At 43.9% G+C, this 19,459-nt stretch overlaps 1 protein-coding gene across 1 annotated transcript in view; it reads left to right on the forward strand.

Annotated features, from left to right (window-relative positions):
• The first annotated feature begins 883 nt into the window (after positions 1–883).
• TMCC3 (transmembrane and coiled-coil domain family 3) overlaps positions 884–19,459 on the forward strand; it is a 92,923-nt gene continuing 74,347 nt past the window's right edge. Inside the window, exon 1 of the mRNA XM_081210950.1 lies at positions 884–1,079. Within this exon, the coding sequence (XP_081067076.1) occupies positions 933–1,079 (147 nt within the window). The 5' untranslated portion in view covers positions 884–932. The remainder of the gene's footprint in view (positions 1,080–19,459) is intronic.

The raw sequence follows: 19,459 nt of genomic DNA on the forward strand, positions 1-19,459 counted from the left end.
CCTAGCCGCACCGAGGCTAACATTCATTTTGCCCTGCTAATGACCAAAGCGACGCTCCAGTGTGGAAAAAAAGCTCACAGAGCGTGACCAGAATTTGTCAGACGTGTCATTGCACGCTTGCAGGAGCTCTCCTTCGGGTGGGGGCTGCACTTAAAAAAAGGGGGGGAGACGCCAATGAGGGGATGGGGGCAAAGCTCGGTAGAAGGGCCCCAAGCCGTGCATTTAACGCTCCAGCCAAAGGACGTCAAACTGCAGAGCAGGAGTGGGAAAGACCGGGCCAGGAAGACCACTCTGGACTAGCCAGGTTTATCTGCCTCGCTACGAGGCAGCTTCACACGCTGCTTAGTCTGACCCTGTTAGAAATGACTGGATAACTGGTTTCTTTTGGGAGGCGACGGGGGGAGGGTGTATGAGCGTGTGCGCCCTGAGTGGTCCCCACAGCTAAGGACCTCCCCTGCCTCGCGTTCTGTAAAGCGGCTCGCTCCTGCAGCGCCCGGCCACTCCAGCCTCCTCAGCCGGCGGCGTCGGAGCGCGCGCGAGTGAGCGAGCGTCCTTTGGGCACCTCCGAGTGCGCCTTTCCGAGCGCGCGGAAGAGCTCGCGCGCTGAGACTAAGGGCCGGCGGAGGAAGCGGGAGCGCGAGGTAGTCCCCCCCGCCCGCCCGCTTCCCTCCTCGGCTTTGCTGAGGCCGGCAAGAAGCAGCAGCAACAGCAGCAGCTGCTGCCCCTGCCGCCTGGTTGGCTTGCCGCTGCGCCGCGTGCTCGAGCCGGAGGCTGCTTTGCGAGCGCCCCGCCGCCCCGCTCCAGCCAAAGGAGCCGGCGCTGGGCTCGCAGCAGCCGAGGCAGCCCTGGCTCTCGGGGGAGCGACCCTGTGCATGCTGCCACACGCATGTGCGGGCGAAGGCTCCGGGATCGGAGCCGCTGCCTCGGCGGGCATGAAATGTGCGCTCCTCGGGCTGGCGAAATCGCCCAGCAAGAAAGGCGCCGCTGAATGGCCGAGGGGGGAGCGGGAGGAAGAAGGCGAGGAAGAGCCGGCCGGAGCCAGGAGCCCCAGCCGCTGCTTGCCCAGCATGCTGAGGAAGGTAAGCCATGGATGCGGCGCTCCTCTCTCCACAGCCGCGAAGGGGCGCCCAGGCTGAGAGGAATCCCGGGCAGCATCTGCGCCTCTCTCTCCCTCGCTCCCTCCCTCGCGGCGCCGGCGAGGCTTCGCGTTCGGAATTGGCGCGCTTCGGGGCAGCGACATATGGGAGCCTCGTTTGGTTGAGACCCAGGGAAGGATAGGAGGGCCACCACCTGCTCCGTGCGGTTCCCCTAAGGCAAATAAAATGGGGAGGTTGTCACACGTTCCTGACAGGGAGGAAACACCGGAGAGGGTACATTGCAGAGGGGGCTTTCCCGTCGGCTCTCCGGTGTCTTGCCGGCTAGTGGTGTCTTTTTATTTCAAAGGACAGTGTGTCCCAAGCCTTGCCAGCGGCTCTGTGGGTCGTACGAAAGCTGTGTCTGTGTGACAGAGAGACCCGGCGCCCTTTTACCATTTATTACACTCACGAGACGGATCTGCTCTGCTCTCTCCTAGGCGTTTTTGCGGGATCTGGCCGTTAGAGTGCGCAGTTTCCTCAAAATCTCTCCCAGTTCCTCACAGTGAGGAATCTTTGGGGGTTTTTTTGGGGGGGGGCCAGTAATTCGGCCTCAAGTAGTACCTTTCTCTAGGCAGATGCTTATCTTCAGATATGTGCCTTTCTTGTCGTGAGGGGGCTGTTGGTAAGGCAGTTAGCAAAAGGTCTTGTTTCGGAGCCATCTGTCCTGACTCCTTCACCTCATTTTGGATGTTGGCTGTGTTTTTGCCCAGGGCGCGGAACAAAATCTCAGGCAAATTAATGGGCAAGGTTCCCATTGACGTGCAAGGTGTCGTTTTTGTTTCTAGTTTGCTGGAGTGTGGCATGTGCTGCTCTCATGGATGCACCTCCAGCACATCCGAATATGCCCAGCAGCCCATATATGGAGTGGACCGGGAGCCCTGCCCACCTGCGCATACCACTGCTTGAGAAGAGCATCCTGGGTTGTGGGATGTGCGTGGTTCACCTGCCCTGTTTCAGGCATGGGCAGTTTTGTGGACCAGAGGATGCACCCCGTGAATGTTGTGCAGAAGCAGTTCATACGCTATACGGAAGTGGAGGAAGTAGCTTTTGGCCAGCTCCTGCTGTGACTCATGAAGTGGGACTTCCAGACCTTGTACAGTACCTGATTTTTCTCATTTGTAATAATCAAATAGGACTTGCAGTGCTCCATTTGTAGTAGGGTTTAGGGTGCCAGTGAGCAGCCACCCTCACTTCCTCCAGCAGACTCCATTCCACCTCCTTTGGTTTTCTGGGTTTTCCCCTCCTCAGCAGACACTGAGCACTTTCTGGTAACTCAGCATCTGGGTATGTGGTTGTTGTTTTTTAAATTGTTTTGCATTTGCTTTTTACTTCCCTTAAATATTTTTTGTACTTCCGTAGACCTTAGGTTTTGCCCAAGCATGCTGATACTGACTGCTTGTTTTCCAGTTGCCCCAGTACAATCCTGCCTGCACTCAGCAACTGAGTTCGCCAATAGAAGGGGTGATAAACCAACTCATTCAAAAATAGTTCTCCAATATTAAACTTGTAGCAAAATGATCATGTTAAGGGTGTCCAGAGAAGCATTTTGCATATAAAAGAAAAAATGCTGCTCTGCAGGTGAGTTTTGAGGTGTGCACTGAAGCCATATGCCCCGCGGAGCTGAAAAATTCAACAAATATAGGACCTGTGATGCTTGGATGTCTTGAGGTAAGGAAATGTCTCAAATGACACCTGGCAGTCCTAGTAACTGTAAACTCTTCTGGGAACAATTGGTAACTCCCTGCAAGGAATTTGTGTGTTTGGGTATGATTCTTAGCACAGCTATTGCCCAGGTGTGTGGAAACCTATTGGGGTCAATGTAGTTCCCTGTTATTCCCATTATGACTCTGATGCAATCACTGTGACCAGTTTTGTGCCAACCTCCTTTGTCTTTCAGTTGTGTACAATCATTCTCAGTTGTGTCTAGTTAAAGAGCACTCAGATGTGAATCTAACAAGTGCAGTGATTCACAGAACTAGAGAATGTCATGGGACCTGGTAGGCAGGATAGTCAGATGTAAAAGCTGGGCCTGAAATTCCCTCTTCTACATCACTATTGAAGGTGTGTAGGTTGGAGCTACTCTTGGCCAATCTTACTGGGAGGTTATCTAGTCCAAGCCTGCTCAGTCCAAATTTAAGGCCTCTGATCTGATATGCGCGCCCAGCAGTTTCCTTAAAACCATCTAAGGAAAAATATTCTGAATCATGGGATGAGATCCACTAGTGTGCCATGAGTGTGTCACCAGGATGCCAGGAGTCAGTTGTGGGTGGAAAAATTGATAAACACTAGGTCCCGCCAGTAAAAGATGAAGTAAAAAATGTGGGGGAACCTAAGAGGAGTTAAGGTTTATGGAACAGGATTCTGAATTAGAAGTTGAATTGCAGCATCACCTGAAGGTGTTTTTAAAAATAATCTTAAGTAATATTGTATAGCATTGCAATGTAGATTTGTGCATGCTTCTTTTATTATGAACCTCCTAGTTCACAATGTTTGCTGTGATCAATCCCACGCATAGCATGGAGCCGCGAATGACTGAATGCCACCATTACACTTTTTATTCGTGGCAACTGCACTTGCTTACCTACAGGACTGTGGGCTCCATTTTGCAACTTCTGTTTGAAAAAAAATCCACTGTGCTGCTTGAAATGGTTAAAGCGATATACAACTAAATCTGTGTCAATCTTGCAGCTGCTACATCAGAGGAAAATTTGAGAGATTTGCATTAGGATTATTCAACATAAGCACTTTTTGAAGTCAGTAAGAAGGGCACAGCTGTATGTAGCTACTCTTTTGGCTTGAAACATGATTGATTAAAGTTGTCTGAGATTGTTTTGTGTTGGGGTTCAACAAAGCCTTCCATCTGCCCACCCCCTCATTTCTGCATTTGCCTGATAGTAAATCCTGTTGGGATTGAATCAGATTGCTCCCCAGTAAATACCTATTTAAGCTTGGACCTGTTGGGTAGCGAAACTTTCCCATCTACAGCAGAAGCCTCTCCTCACTACAGTATGTGCTTTTAGTTGCCATGGAATCCTGTACTTAAACGTAATGTTAGCTGCAGCCTCTGAGTCAACTTCATAGCACATGCTATTGTTTATGGCTCTTGCAAAGCTTAAATAAAGGACTTCAGGTTGGCTAAGAAGAATCCTTCTCTACATTGTACTTAAACACAGAAGAGGCACTGACAGCAGCTACTTGATACAGGGGTTGCATTGTTGAAAGCAACTTGCCCTTGCCTTCGCTGAGCCAAAGAATAAGAGCTGAGAAACAGCCGTGAGCTATCTTTAGGGATTGTTGGTGTGTGGCAGTTCTGCCTGCATCTGTTGTTGGTTGCGTGGCCATGAATTATTTCACTGGCAGGAAGATAGTTTATTAGATAACACAACTTTTCATTGTTCGTTTTGTGTAAAGCTTGTCGTAATAATAGATTTAAGTAGAGAAGCACAAGGGATCTTAATGTTAATTAAAACTGGGAAGCAGAAATATGAAGAAACACCTGTTAAGATGAGTAACAGGCAGGTTGGAATCTTCATCCACAATGGCATTTTTTTTGTACAGAGAATGGTGGCCCGCTAGCACTTCTTTTGGGGAGGGGGAGACTAACCCAAATTTTATGAAATTTAGTGGTGTTCCCACAGTTGGCACAGATGGAAGCTGAAGTGGATCAACCATCCATTTTCCTGTTGTGGTTACATGTGGATAATCCTTACATGCACAGGCTAACACATGATTAAGGGCAGATTATTTAATTATTTGGTTAAGGCAGTCTTCACCAAAAACTGGTGTTTTGGAGCTGCAGCTCTGTGTTAGCTACAGATGATGGGAATTATAAAATCTGGAGGGCACCTGGTTAGTGAAGGTTGGGTTAAGTGCTTACATTGTCTAGCTTAATAATTAAGCAGCAGGTAGCAGGTGGTGCTTGGTCTAAACCACTGAGCCTAGGGCTTGCCGATCGGAAGGTCGGTGGTTCGAATCCCCGCAACGGGGTGAGCTTCCATTGCTCAGTCTGAGCTCCTGCCAACCTAGCAGTTTGAAAGCACGTCAAAGTGCAAGTAGATAAATAGGTACTGCTCTGGCTGGAAGGTAAATGGTGTTTCTGTGCGCTGCTCTGGTTTCGCCAGAAGCAGCTTAGTTGTGCTGGCCACATGACCCGGAAAAACTGTCTGCTAGTAAAGCGAGGTGAGCGCCGCAACCCCAGAGGCGTTTGCAACTGGACTTAAGTGTCAGGGGTCCTTTATCTTTAGCCTCATATTTGTGGGAAATTAATCATTCTGGCTAGTATATGTGAATAAGTTTCAGGAAAACCCCTTCCTTGCCCTTGCCCCTCGCTCCTCAAGAATCCCCAAAGCAATATAGTGCCATTTTTTTCAGTCAGTCAGATTTGACAACATCAAATTTGAGAGATCTCATACAGCCAAATAATAAAGTCAAAAAGAAGAGATAACTTTGCCTTCACTTTGGAAAGGCTTTTGATGATGTCATGCACTCACTTTTTACCCAGCACTAAAGGTTCCTAAGTAAACTTCGCGCTCCCGTAGGAGAGGACAAGAGTCCTTTTATGGAGTTCTGTTTAAAAGGGCAGGTCCTTTTATGTGTCAGTAACAGGGTAAAGGAAAGGAAATGGAGTTAATAAACTTAACTGTTTTCAAATGGAGAAAAGAAAGTAGTGGAGTTCTGCAAGAATCTATATTTGGACCCGTGGCATTTTAATTTATTATCTGGGATCAGAGGTATGCCATGTGGTAGCCAAGTTTGTGGGGGACAGCAGTTTATTCTGGATGGTAATAGCCAAGCAGGCTGAAAAGAACTCCAGAAATATCTCTCCAAATTGGATGAAAGTCAGGCATACTAGAGCAAAATCCAATATTTGATGGGAATTGGAATCCAACAATTTCTGGGAAACTACACGTCTGTCACCTCTAATCTGTGGTATAGCTACGTTTGGAAGGGCAGTTCAGGTCCTCTAATGCAGTGTTTCCCAATCATGTTGCCTGGAGGGAGGCGGGCGAGTCGGGCGGCGAGAGGCGGGGCGGCGGCGGCGAGGAGAGGCCGCCCAGCGCGGGGCTCTCGCCGCCTGGCTGCCTGCGAGCTCGGCGGGCAGCGCCTCCGTCCGCAGCGCCCGCCTCGCGGCTCTCATTCCCTGCCCCTGCCAAAGCTCACCCAGCCAAGCCGCGCTCTCCTTCCTGCCTCGCTTTGCTGCCTCCTCCCCCCCCACCCCCAAAGCTTGGAGGTTCCCCGGCAAGGGGGAGGAAAAAAAATTGAAACTTACACTTTCGTGCGTCCCTCCCGGCGTGACGCTGCACGCTGACGTCACGGGGCTGTAATGGTGGTGTGCCTCAAGATTTTTTTCATCAAACAAGTGTGCCTTTGCCCAAAAAAGGTTGGGAAACACTGCTCTAATGAAAAAAAGATACCATTAAAACTGGAAAAGAGAAGAACAATTTAAGTAGCATGAAGATTGTGGCTTTTCCCAACAAGGCAAAGCTAAAGTGCTTAGGGCTTTTTGTTAAGAAATGAGACTATTGAGAGGGGAACTGATTGAGATTTACCAAATTTTGAATGGTCTAGAGCAGTGGTTCAAAATTAACTACGGTAAGTACAGTACTGCAGATCCCCTGTTTTTCCAAAGCCAAGCCACAGACCGCATACTTTTTGGAAATTATTATTATTAATCATTACATTTATAGATCACTTTTATCTCCCATGGATCTCGAGGTGGTGTACATGTTTCTCTTTCCTCCCATTTCATCCTCACAACAACTTTGTGAGGTAGGTTAGGCTAAGAGACACGGTGACTGGCCCAAGGTTCACCCAGTGAGCTCCTTGGCTGAGTGGGGATTCAGACCTTGCTTTCCCAGGTCCTAGTCCAGGGGTCTGCAACCTGCGGCTCCGGAACCGCATGTGGCTCCTTTACACCTTTGCCGCGGTTCCGGGGCAGATATTAGCGAGGGGAGGAGGCGCATTGTGCGCCCTGACACTCCCCACTGTGGTGGGCGCTGTACTGGCTGTGACGTCGCATGGGGGCGGTGCGTGCGCTGTCAGATCGCGGCTCCGGAGATATATTTGTTTTAAATGTCGCAATGGTTTTGCGGCTCCCAGTTCCCCCCCCCCCCCCAGAAACGGGTCCAAGTGGCTCTTTTTGTCTTAAAGGTTGCAGACCCCTGTCCTAGTCCAACCCTCTAACCATTATACCATGTTGATATATCAGTGGCAGTTTTTGTTGTGTGAATGGTGCCAAGGACCCCCTGGGTGGCTTATGTGGACGCCCTGAGGTCCGTGGTCGACCAGTTGCGAACCACTGGTTTACAGAAAGAGTTCCAAGGAAGAAACATTTCTTTCTCTCTAACAATAACTAATACTACAGTGAAAAATTGTCAGCATTGTATTCCAAAGTATCATGTCACACAACCTGTGAGGCCATTTCCCCCAAATCCAGGCCACCTGCCTATCAGCTGATGTCACTTGTGATGTCATCTGATAGTTGGGGTTAAATCCTGCATTGGCTCCACACCTGTTCTCAGCAGAGTTCTCAGCCAAAGCAGTAGGATTTAACTCGCTGCTCAGTTAATGGAACCTCTATGTACAGAGGCAGTGTGCTTTGAACACCAGCTTCTGAGGACACACAGTAGAGGCAGACATTGCCTTCATGTCCTGCTCATAAACTTTCTGGGAGCAACTGATCGGCTGCTGTTTGGAACAGGATGCTGGACACTAGGTACATCCTTAGTTTGAGCCAGCAGGTTGTTTTTTAAGTTGTTAGATGAAGTGATTCATTGGTCCACCATGTCACAGAGAAAAGGCTGCAAAGTTTGATAAGAAAATGCTATTTCTAGCAATAACCTGCCACTTTAAAATGTAAATAAATTACTTTTCTGAAATCACGGCACAGGCTTTGGCTAATGGTAAAACACATATTGTTGCCTTAAATGGCAATTAAAAAAAAATTCTTTTGCAGGACTCAGTTAATTTTTCTGAGAACCAAAAACAACAACAACAACAACAAAAAACAACAACCCAAAAACACACACACACCAGATTCAAAGAGGATTCAATCTGTGCCATTTTCATTAACCCTTTAAACATGACACCCTGTTCAATAACAATGCTAAGCCAGGCTATTGTATAAGGAAAATGCTAATTAAATCTAAACAAAAATTATACGAAGCAATATATTCGAGAAGTATATTACTAATAAACTGTAAGGTTAAGTCATTCCTTTTTTTGGATATGACAAAATTAAGCTATTTTATTTTCTATTTTATATATCCAAAGACAACAAAGGCCTTAAATCAGCATCATTTTTAGCACAATCAATGGAAATACTATTGTATTTGAAGTTACCAGTTTAACAAAAAGAATATTTATTTTTTAACCATGGCACCCGACAGGGCCGGCACTAGACATTCTGCTGCCTGAGCAAGGAAGCAAACGGAGACAAACCCTCCCCCCCCCCCACTTGTTAAGGTGCATAATATCAAAGGAAAGCCAAATTATTATGGCACATTAGGCAGAAAATCCCACAAGTACTATTTGTTCTCTCCTCCCTGGCAGTAAAAGCACAATAATACAGTAAATACTTAGGAATATGCTGCCCTTTTGTGACACTCCAAACCAGCCGCCTCATTCTGCCTAATGGTAAGGCTGGCGCTGGAACCTAAAAGCCAAAGCCACCAGACTTTCCTTCTACACTGTATAAAGGAGATGTTGTTCAGTGGATAAAGTCCTGGCCTTTGACTGGGAAGATCTTTGTTTAATGAAGCTGACTGAATGGCCCTGAGCAAGTAACCCTTGCAGACTAACCTACCTCACAGGGTTGTTGTTAGGATAAAATGGGATAGCCACATGAGGGTTTCCCTGGGTGTGCTGGTGGAAGATCAGGATAGAAATGGACTACCTCCTTCATTTCCGTGGGTCTTGCGTAACAGAAGCACTTGGATTGTACACTGCAGGTGCAAATGACAGGAGTCCCTTTCCTTTACCTTGCTGCAGTGTAGACAGAGCAACTGCTCTGCTTTAAACAAATCTGGTGTGCTCTGTGTCTTGCAGAAATACTCCATGTCTGACATTGGATTAGAAAGGCTGTAACCTTTGCTTCCCGTTATGAAAAGTGGGCCAAGTTTCTGTGTTGTTCTCAGCAGTATACATATTTTGAATTAAATAACTTTGAAATGTTAGCAGGCATAATAACACTGACTACGGGGATAACTGCTTTTTCTTCGCCTCCAAAAGGCATTTTGACAAGCTGAATGAGAAGTGTAATATAAAGACTCTGTATTACGTGATGGACTATTATGCAGTAAAATAGAATCCTATATATATAATGTTCCCATTTTTCTTGCGCTAATTCATGCGAACACATGAAGTCACATGTGTTAGACAGTAGTTTTCCATGCTCCTTTTTTCCTGTGTGCCATTATTTGTGTTTTGCTGGATGTAGCAATTATTTGAAAGGCTTAGTAGCTTATAGCAGCTCACAGGGATGAGAAGGCTCTGTTTTTCACAGTTATTCTCACAGAGTTAATTGCATCACTTCGTAAATGCATTCAGTGAGCTCAGGCTGAAATGTGACATTTTGTATTAGACAGTTCTAGTCTGGCGTCTCAGCAGGCACACGGACCCTGCTGCTCTGAGGGAATTATAGGTTTGTCTCTCGCGGCAAATGTGTTTGGGTTTGCTGCAGTGTTAGTAATTCCATCCCTCTGAGGACTGAAGTATGATTGGGCCTGCTTGCCTGCTTTGGTAGGAGGAGAAAGAAAGAGGTTGTGGGTAGTGCGAGCAGCAATAAACATTAAGCAAAATATGTTTTCATTGTGGGCATCGTACAAACGGATGTTTATTTCAGATTGGGGGGAGGAAGTATTTTTGTAGTTCTGAAACCATTACTATGTAATGTGAAAACATTATTGCTATTGGAATTTTTAAATAAATCATATAATATTTATTCTGGTTAGATTAGTCATTCACATTTTTGGCAATGTTTTCATAATCACAGCTTATATTTACTTCAATTCCTTAAACTAATTGAAGTTGTTACTGCTTAGGTCTTAATACTTAGGTTCTGAAACTAGTTGGTACTTTCTGTCAGTTTCCCATCTTTCTATAAATCTCACTCCTCCTGAGGCTCCTCTGTTAGTATACCAGACCAGGGGATCACCACATACTCCCATCCTAAGTGTTTTGGGATTCCTCTTCTCTCTCCAGAATATCTATCCCCTTCTTACTGAATTGAAACCCAAGTAGAGCGTTCCTTCACGGTTCCACTTCTCCTTTCTCTAATTCAGCTACCAGTTCTCACTTGTCTATATACTATTAAAAGAACACCCCAGCTCAGAGACTTCCTTCTCAGCTGTAGATATCCCCTCAGAGGACTCAGCTACATTGGCAAAGAAAAAACGCTTTATATGCATTATATATGCATTATAGCACAGTGACACCAGATGGCGCTGTGGAGTTCCGATTTTGCCAACCCAATATCTCATATGTAGTTTACGTGTTTAACTGAAATGTTTCTTTGATGTGTCTAGATTCAGCCAGGGCGAATTACAGCTCAGAGGCTATATACCCCTATCCAACTGAATGCCAGTAACCCATACTCCAGTTGCTTTTATTTTTCCTTCCCAAAGTACTATCTCTACCTCCTCTTCTGGCTAGCTCTACCTGCAGCCAGTCAGAGTCTCCAGCCCAGCACTCTGCAAGCTACACCACTCTTTTGCACTGGGTTGCTCTTTACATCCATCCTGGCCCCCTTGAAAATAGGTGTCAGGGTCAAATTGGTGTTTGAATTGTGACCTGTAGAATTGTGAACTGGATTTTAAATATGGTTTGTTACGAACAAACCTGTTGCCTGAATTATCAGGGGTATTAATCAAAGATTTTCCCTATTGGTGATATGACTTTCCTTTCGATCAGTGACTGACTGGGAGATCTGAAGCACCTCTTACATGACTCATAGGGTACCACTCTACAAAAATTGCATTGCAAATCAGAAACATTTTGAAGGAACTTTCATTTGCATTTGTTAACCTTTTGGCCACGCTTAGACTGAATGTAGTTTGCCAAAGTACTGATGAACCTAGAAGAACAGAATGAACGGCCCAAATGATCACATAAAAATAAAATGCCAAAAACCCACATTTGGATTTGGTTCAGACTTTAATGTCCAACAGGCTCCAAAGAGGAAGCACTTAAGAGTATTGATAACACTTAGGGAACCTAAGGTTTTCATGGCTGCTTTTTATAATTAAAAAGCTGTTTTAACAATTTAATAACGAGAATAGTAGCTTTGAATAGATGACTATACTAGGCTGGGCCCTGCATACCTTGAATATGATATATTACCCTTTGCCCCAACATAATCTATTACAACTTAGTATCCCCCTCCAACTTCCATCCTCTCTCATCACTGGCCGTGCTGGCTTGGACTGATGAGAATTGTAGTCCAACAACTTGTTGAGGGCATCACACTGGTTACACATGATCTATTAGGCCCACTGCTAGCCCATTTGTGAAGCTAAGCAGGGTCCAGTATGATTTCAAATTAAATAGGGGACCACGTGCTGAGATTCCTGTGTTACATGTGGTTGGATTCTGAGTTCCTCCCAACTCTATAATTCTATGATTCTATGATACACTCAATTATGCTGTTTGTATGCTTAGTTCATACAGCAAGGGTACATACAGCCATTCACATTGCCTTCTAAAGCTATAAAATTTCTGGAAATTCAGCAAATCATGGCTGGTCCTCCATCATTATCATCATCATCACCACCAACAACATCTTAGTTAGTGGCATCAGTGCACTTGGTATTTTACAGCAGGTGTTGGGACCCTTTGGCCCTCCAGATATTGCTGAATTACAACTCCCATCCTCTTGGGCAATAACCATGTTTTCTGGAGCTAATGGGAGTTGTAGTTCAACATCCGAAGAGATAAAGGTTTACCACACCTGTTTTACAGGGTAAGTAAAAATGCCATACAGATTCCTGTCAAAGTTTGGAAGGAAGTGGACAGAAGGAGAGGAGGGACAAGACTAACAAGGGATAAATTGGAGCAAATCTATTTAAATGTACTTGGACTTAAATGCCATTGAGTAAGAAATGGGCAATGGGCTAATAAATTGCTCCTTTTGAAGTGTTTGAAATGCCTTTTTGAAGCATGGGAAGTCCCAACAAAAAAATTATAATTTAGGCAGAATATTTGGACTATTTGATATGTATATTGTATAATTTGTATAATTTGGAACATTCAATGTGATTTGATTGGATTGTTAAAATGGGAAACTTAATAAAAATGATTAAAAAAGAAAAAAGAAATGCCTTTTTGGTTCCTAAGACAAATTTTGATTTGGAGTTCAGCATTAGCATGTGCTTTTCTTATTTAATTTCCTAGTCCTTGATATAAACTTGGTTATAACTAAATCACAAATACATTTTTCATTAATTCACTTATGGCATATGATTTAGGTATTGTTGTGATACAGCTCTGGCTTACGGAATAAGTATGTTAAATTTGTAATACAGAATGATGTCTTTGCCACAGCAATACGTGTAATTTCAGGGTAGGAAGATAAACCCGTTTGCTTTTAAAAATTAGATGGGAACATTTTCTGTTCTCACCCCAGAATACCAAAATACGCTAACTATGCAGAAACGATTATACTGTGTGCTTATTTTCCCACAGCCTGTTGTTTATGCAAGTCGTATCCATAATTGCCTCAAGACTTCGTGAATTGTTCATGACAATTTCTCATTGCTAAGCAATCACTTAATATGGTTAAACTGCTAAGCTGAAGATAAATGACTTAAATTATTACAGAATAATAGCACATCTGCTAAGACCCTTCTAGTACTTCAGCAACAATAGACTTGTAATCGAAGAGGAATTCTTCATGTACAAGAAACATTTTGTTAAGCTGTAGTATGTGATTTTGGATATACATGATTAACAACAAACCCTCCTTTACAAGATAATATATGTTTCAGTTCTGATTTATTTAATGAATCCCTTATAAACAGGACTGAGGGAGGAAAGGTGCCAAGGACAGGTCTATTGCATGACATTCTAAGATCCCAAAGGAAATTAGGCTCCAAACAGAACTGGCACAGCCTCGTGCCTTGTTTGAGTTTGTGCCACCTCCAAATATGTCGTGGAGGTTTTGATGCAGAGATGCATTTAAATGAAATTGATTCCCCCCCCCCAAAGAGTGAGAGGGTGTGTGTGTGTGTGTGTGTGTGTGTGTGTGTGTTTCGGTGGTACAGTTGTATAAGTAGAATGTATCATGTGAATACATGCATACTTAAATCGTTCTGGGTGGTGAAAGTCTTGCGCTGCCTGAATTATTACCATGATTTTGCCAGGATTAGTTCACCACTTTAAAATGTGGGAGGGATCAAGGATATCTTCCTGCAAAGATGGGTGGCGTAATGAACTAGTGTATCATCCAATATGCTGTGAATAGGCCTTGTCCGGGAGCCAATGGGCTGCAGCCTGAAACAGGCTGTTTTAGTGGGCGGGTGGAAGTCAGACCCAAAAGAGAACCTTTTCCTTCTGATCCACTCCTAAACAGAAGCTTTAGCTTTGCTATTGCCCACATACTAACCCACGTTTTAGAAGCCTTTACCTTACTCTAGACAAAGTTGCTGGTCTTGGCAATGGGATGGTCTCTGCAATGTGGAATTTTCTACATTCCTCATAGCAATATGTGTGGTTTATCATTTAATTCCAGTGTTCCATATTTCTGTCACAACTTTTTCACTGCAGGCACTTTAAAGCACTTGGCTATATCAACAGCAGAGGTAAGCAGGGGATCCTTTAACGGATATTATGGTGCCCCTTTCGCGGGTGGCGCTGTGGGTTAAACCACTGAGTCTAGGGCTTGCCGATCAGAAGGTCGGCGGTTCGAATCCCCGTGATGGGGTGAGCTCCCGTTGCTCGGTCCCTGCTCCTGCCAACCTAGCAGTTCGAAAGCACATCAAAGTGCAAATAGATAAATAGGGACCGCTCCGGGGGGAAGGTAAATGGCGTTTCCGTGCGCTGCTCTGGTTTGCCAGAAGCGGCTTAGTCATGCTGGCCACATGACCAGCTGTACGCCGGCTCCCTCGGCCAATAAAGCGAGATGAGCGCCGCAACCCCAGAGTCGGTCACGACTGGACCTAATGGTCAGGGGTCCCTTTACCTTTACCTTTTATGGTGTCCCTTCAAGGCCCCAGCCCATTTTGGAGCCTAGCATGTTTGCCATACAGTCAGGTAACAGGACAGGCTCACAGTCATGGTTCTTATGGTTGTGGGCCTGAAATCCCTTCAACTCTCTACTCCCCAACATGCATTTGGCATGCAGGCTGGGCCATGGTACTAGTTTGTGGTAAGATTGTCCTGTGACTGGATCCTCAGCTTATGCTACACCACACTCTGCTAGCATTCTGATCAATAAAAGCTGTGGCCATTTTTAATGCCACTGTAAGCAGTCTTGTCTTGCTTAACATTCTCCATGCTATGCTGCAGGCACAACCACTGCTTTTGTGACAGAAGCTAAAGCACGTGTACATAGTGAGGCCAGGTGGCCATCCGTTCATAGCCATCGGGTACAGAAAGAACTTGTTCTAACTCAGGGGCAGGAAGCTTGTGGCTAAACTACAGTTCCCTTAATCCCTTACTAAATTTGCTAAACTACAGTTTTCATAATCCCTGACCATTGGCCATGCTGGTCATTATCTAATATTTCAGCAAATGTGCCTGAAAGTTGTGAGATGCATGCAAACATAAGTTTGTTACAGTTTATAAGAAATTATTCATTCCCCCCTCCCTTTAAATAGTCCTTTTACTACAGTGATTGAACTTGCTAAATCAAACGGCTCAAATAAAAAAAGCAAAAGAAAGGAACTCTGTAGCTAGCTTGAGCTTTAATTGCTTGTTGAGTTTGTACTTCCTTACACATTAACATTTTATTATCCCACCTGAGGAAGTGTAGCGTTGAGCTGAGTGCAGAGCTTATAAAATTAAAGTTTTGAAATCTGCATGCAGAGCTTTGTGCCTCCACCGGTGGTTCATTTTTAGCATCAGAGTAGGAATTCTCATTAGAACATATCATTCAATATGTTCTACCGGCAGACAGAACTGAGAGTAGGCAGGTCCTTTCCATTAGTTCTCTGTTACTTTTCTTATAATTCCTGATATTAAAAGTACTCTAGGGATTTACAGTGGAACAAGGCTATTAATAAAGCCTTGCACCAACAAAATTTCAGCATGCTCATGAATAACTGAGCATCCTGAAAATGTGGCATTGATACAATAATACTTGAATAGTGCTTGCTAGATAAAGCAGTTCTGTGGACCGGTGTCTGGGCTGGATGAGGGCCAATAAACTGACTGAATCCTGGCAAGATGGAGGCACTGTGGGTGGTTGCTTGCTTTGAATGAGGTCGAACTCCCCCTAAAAGAGCAGGTTTGTAGTCGGGGGGGGGGGTGATCCTTGATTCATCTTTGTTGCTAGAGGTCTAGGTGACCCCAATGGCTAAGGGTGCCTTCTACCAATTTCTGCAGGTAAGACAGCTGAAATTGTTCTGGACTGGGATAGCCTGACCTCTGTTGTCTATGTTCTGGTAGCCTCCAGGCTGGAGTAGTGCAATGTGCTCTATGTGGTGCTGTCCTTGAGATTGGTCTGGAAGCTACAACTGGTGCAAAATGCAGTGGCTTGACTGTTCACTTGGGGCAGGATATCACCAAAGCATTACCCTGCTGTCAAAGAATTGCACAGGATTCCAATGAGCAACTGGCGTAAGTTCAAGGTAATTGTTTTTGTGTATAAAGCAATGGACAGCTTGGACCAGGATACCTGAAAGATCACCTCACACCTTTTATACCCAATGTGCTCTGCAAGTGAGGACAGGGGCGGCAGACTTTGGTAATCTTTCGTAATACGACGCCTTGCACAAGCCCAAAATTTGGCAACCTCAAATGGATCTTCTTGGTTTTGCGCCCGCTCGGTTTGGCGCCCTTGTGTGGGGGAACTGCCTGCACTGACTTAAATGCAGCAATGGTGATGAATACTTGCAATTACAGTCTTATCAAGAGGTCTCTTCTGCACCATGTACAAATTGGGGACTTGAGTGTTGTAGCACCTACCCTTTGGAATTCCCTCCCCTTGGATATTAGATAGGCGCTATCTCTGTTGTCTTTTTAGCACCCACTGAAGACCTTTCTTTTTCAGCATGTCTTTTAAGATATCTTTCCCAGTCTGTATCTGTAATTGAATTGTTTTTAAGATGTTTATATTGTTTTATCACTTCTTGCTTGCTGCCCTGGGCTCCTTTGAGAGTGTGGGAGGTATATAAATGTAAAAAAGAAAGAATATTACAGGATTGTAATTAGGAACTTTGAAACTTATGGGTGTAAATATTTTTAAACTGACCTCTTCATATCTTAATGGTGATGTTCTGACAGCTTGAATCTGGAAGTCAAAGATTTGCAATACTTGTTGAGAAGAGGGACTTGAGTAAACAAATAGTTCCCAACATTAATTCCTAAACTTGAAACGTATTATTTCTTCCGATTTCTGTGCAAAATATTGGTAGAAGGAGGTGTTCAGTGTATTTTTGCAATACTCCATGTTACAGTGGAGAAATTCTGTCATGTTGCTCAGGCTTGGGAGGCTGCAGATGGAAGAGGAAATGAGTTGGTAGATTTCTAGTGGTTAGAGAGGGGAAGAACTTAATTTATTTTTATTATTATGTTTGTTCACTTATCATTATGGGGCAGTGGAATAGACAATACAGTAACAGAAGAAAGTTAAAATCCTGTCTCATTGCCATGGGTGTCCAGCAGGAAAATAGTTTCCTGCGTTTCAGATCCTGTAAGATACAAAATATTCAGCTTCTCTGGGACCAACAAGACTGAAATATATCCAGCTTCCTTTAATATAACAGTAGTTCTTGTTTGGTGGGCTGTTGTATTAAGCTTCAGATATGCTGTCTGCATTTAAGATTGCCAGTTATGAGTTTTGCAACCGTTTCAGGGTACTCCGAAATATGCCTCCAGCTGGGAACACTATGATTTTCATACAAATGCATTTGTACAAACTGATGGGTTTTAATAGTTCCCACATGCCCAATTTTGTACATATTGTTCTTCATTGCTATGCTCCCTGCACTATTATCACCTGGCTACTGAAACATTGATTCACATTCCTGTACAAAAAAAGAACCCCCTCTGATGAAAATCTATTAATACATCCAAAACAATTTGAGATCACCCACAGATGATCTTTGTGTAAGCTACAACAACTGTAATGTGGATTCAGATTACAGCAATTACCTGAGAGCAATAAAGGGTTTTCTTTCTGTGTACTGGCTAATATATGCTTCTAATTATGAAGTGCTTAAGATTACTCTTGCTATGCCAGGAAGGCTTTAGAAAGACTACAGTATTCTCAAGAACTGACTCAATTTGCCTTTCTTAACAAAGTGGTTATCTTTTGTTTGTTTTTACTGTGTTGAACCCAAGGCCAACAAGTGATTAACCTGTAAAGTGTGAAGATAAAGTGTCTTGTGGCTAATATATGTAAACTATCTCATTTGTCTTTGGAAGAGAAACCACATTTCTTCTAATTAGATAATATGTTATTCTAATAAGACTGTTAGGCTTCACAGCACAAATAAAACTTCAATTCTTTATTCTTCTTTTAAGTTGGCTACCATGCAAGTAATCCAGTCAACTAGGTCCTCAAATGCAGTATTGTAGAACCACAACATAACATTATACAGGAAGACAGCTGAACCAGCAATACCATGGTTTTCTCCTAGCAGAGAGTGGGAGAGGCAAACATAAGTTCAGTTGCAGGCTGCCGTCTTTTCCTGCAGTATTCTTTGATGTCAGGACAGACTTTTCAAAGCACATGGTTCAGCTTGTCACTTGAAATAACAGGCTGATGTGTTGTTTTGCAAGCAAATATACTTGTGAGAAGGTTTTTAGCCTGCTGCTTTACTTAGCAAGGCTGTAGTATTTAATGAGTGACAGTGAGTAAATCCACTTGCAACAAGGTGCCCTAGTCTACCCTTTCACAGGCCAAGCTGGAGTATCCTAGTGGTTCTTAAGATCTAGAGCTTTGCTTCAGGACTCAAATGTGGAACCAGTGGGCCTCCAACTGGACAACCATTCCCAGCATCACTGACTTCACAATGTTGTGAAGGCTATCTGTATGGTGCACTCAAAGTAGTTTGCACCTCTATAAAATGTCCCATGATTATGCATTAGAGCTCCGGATTTTAATATCTTAATAATTGTGGTAGACATGACAAGTTAATAATTTTGTAAGGCATATTTCAAGGGCATTATTCAGGGAAAAGGAGCCAAGATCTAAACAGAGTGGTGTTCATTTCAAAAATTCAAGGTGTATCAGTGTGGTACTAACATCTGCAAATTCCAAGTGATTTTACTGCTGTTTGAGGAATATCTTTGTTGTCAGTGTAACAGTTTTTCTTTGCATTGGCTCTTCCAGCACCTGCTGAGCTATTTGTATTAACTGACTGTTGGGGCTTCAGACAAATGGATTATATACCTGTGGATATTGTGCTTCTGTAGAGCAAACTCCCACAGTGGCTGTTCAGTGGATGGATTAAAGCATTTACTGGCGAAATTACCGTACATGTAAGCTAAAATAGCGGGCTTGGAACTTGGAAAAACTTGGAACTTGGAAAAAGTGGTATCTCTTTATTCAAAGCACTCTGTACTATGCATTTAAAGCAGATTCAAAGCACGTTATTTTCCCCAAAGAATTCTGGGCACTGTATTTTATTAAGGGTTAACTTTGTGAGGGGTAAGCTACAATGCCCAAAATTCATAGAGGGAAAGGATGGGTTTCAAAGGTGCTTTAAAGTATAGTGTGTATACGATTTTGGTCAACTTCCCACGTAATTTGCATTTACTAAATGTCTGTAGTTCATTAACAGTGCACCTAAAATATATGCTTTTTATTCCATTGCCACATTAAATAGTATGGTTGAGATTATCTCCAGGAAGAATGGCATTTAAAAAAAATCAGAACTGATGCCATGTGACGATATGTAGATAGCTGCTGTGTGATAAGCATTATGCCTACCTTTTAGATTTCATTGTGAATTGTCAATTCGGTCTTTCAGTGTGTCTCAGGCTGTCTACATTACCAAGTTAAAACACAGCTACTGCAGATGGTTCTTTTTCTCAATTTGGATCAAAGCTGGTACAGTATAGGGAAAAACTAATCCAAACACAGTATTTCATATGGAACAACAGGGTAGATATGAAATGTGGTTATCATTGCATGTCCTTCACTTCCCAAATCAGTGATGGGA

Source organism: Podarcis bocagei (genome assembly GCF_964188305.1).
Source record: "Podarcis bocagei genome assembly, chromosome: 10".
NCBI lineage: Eukaryota > Metazoa > Chordata > Lepidosauria > Squamata > Lacertidae > Podarcis > Podarcis bocagei.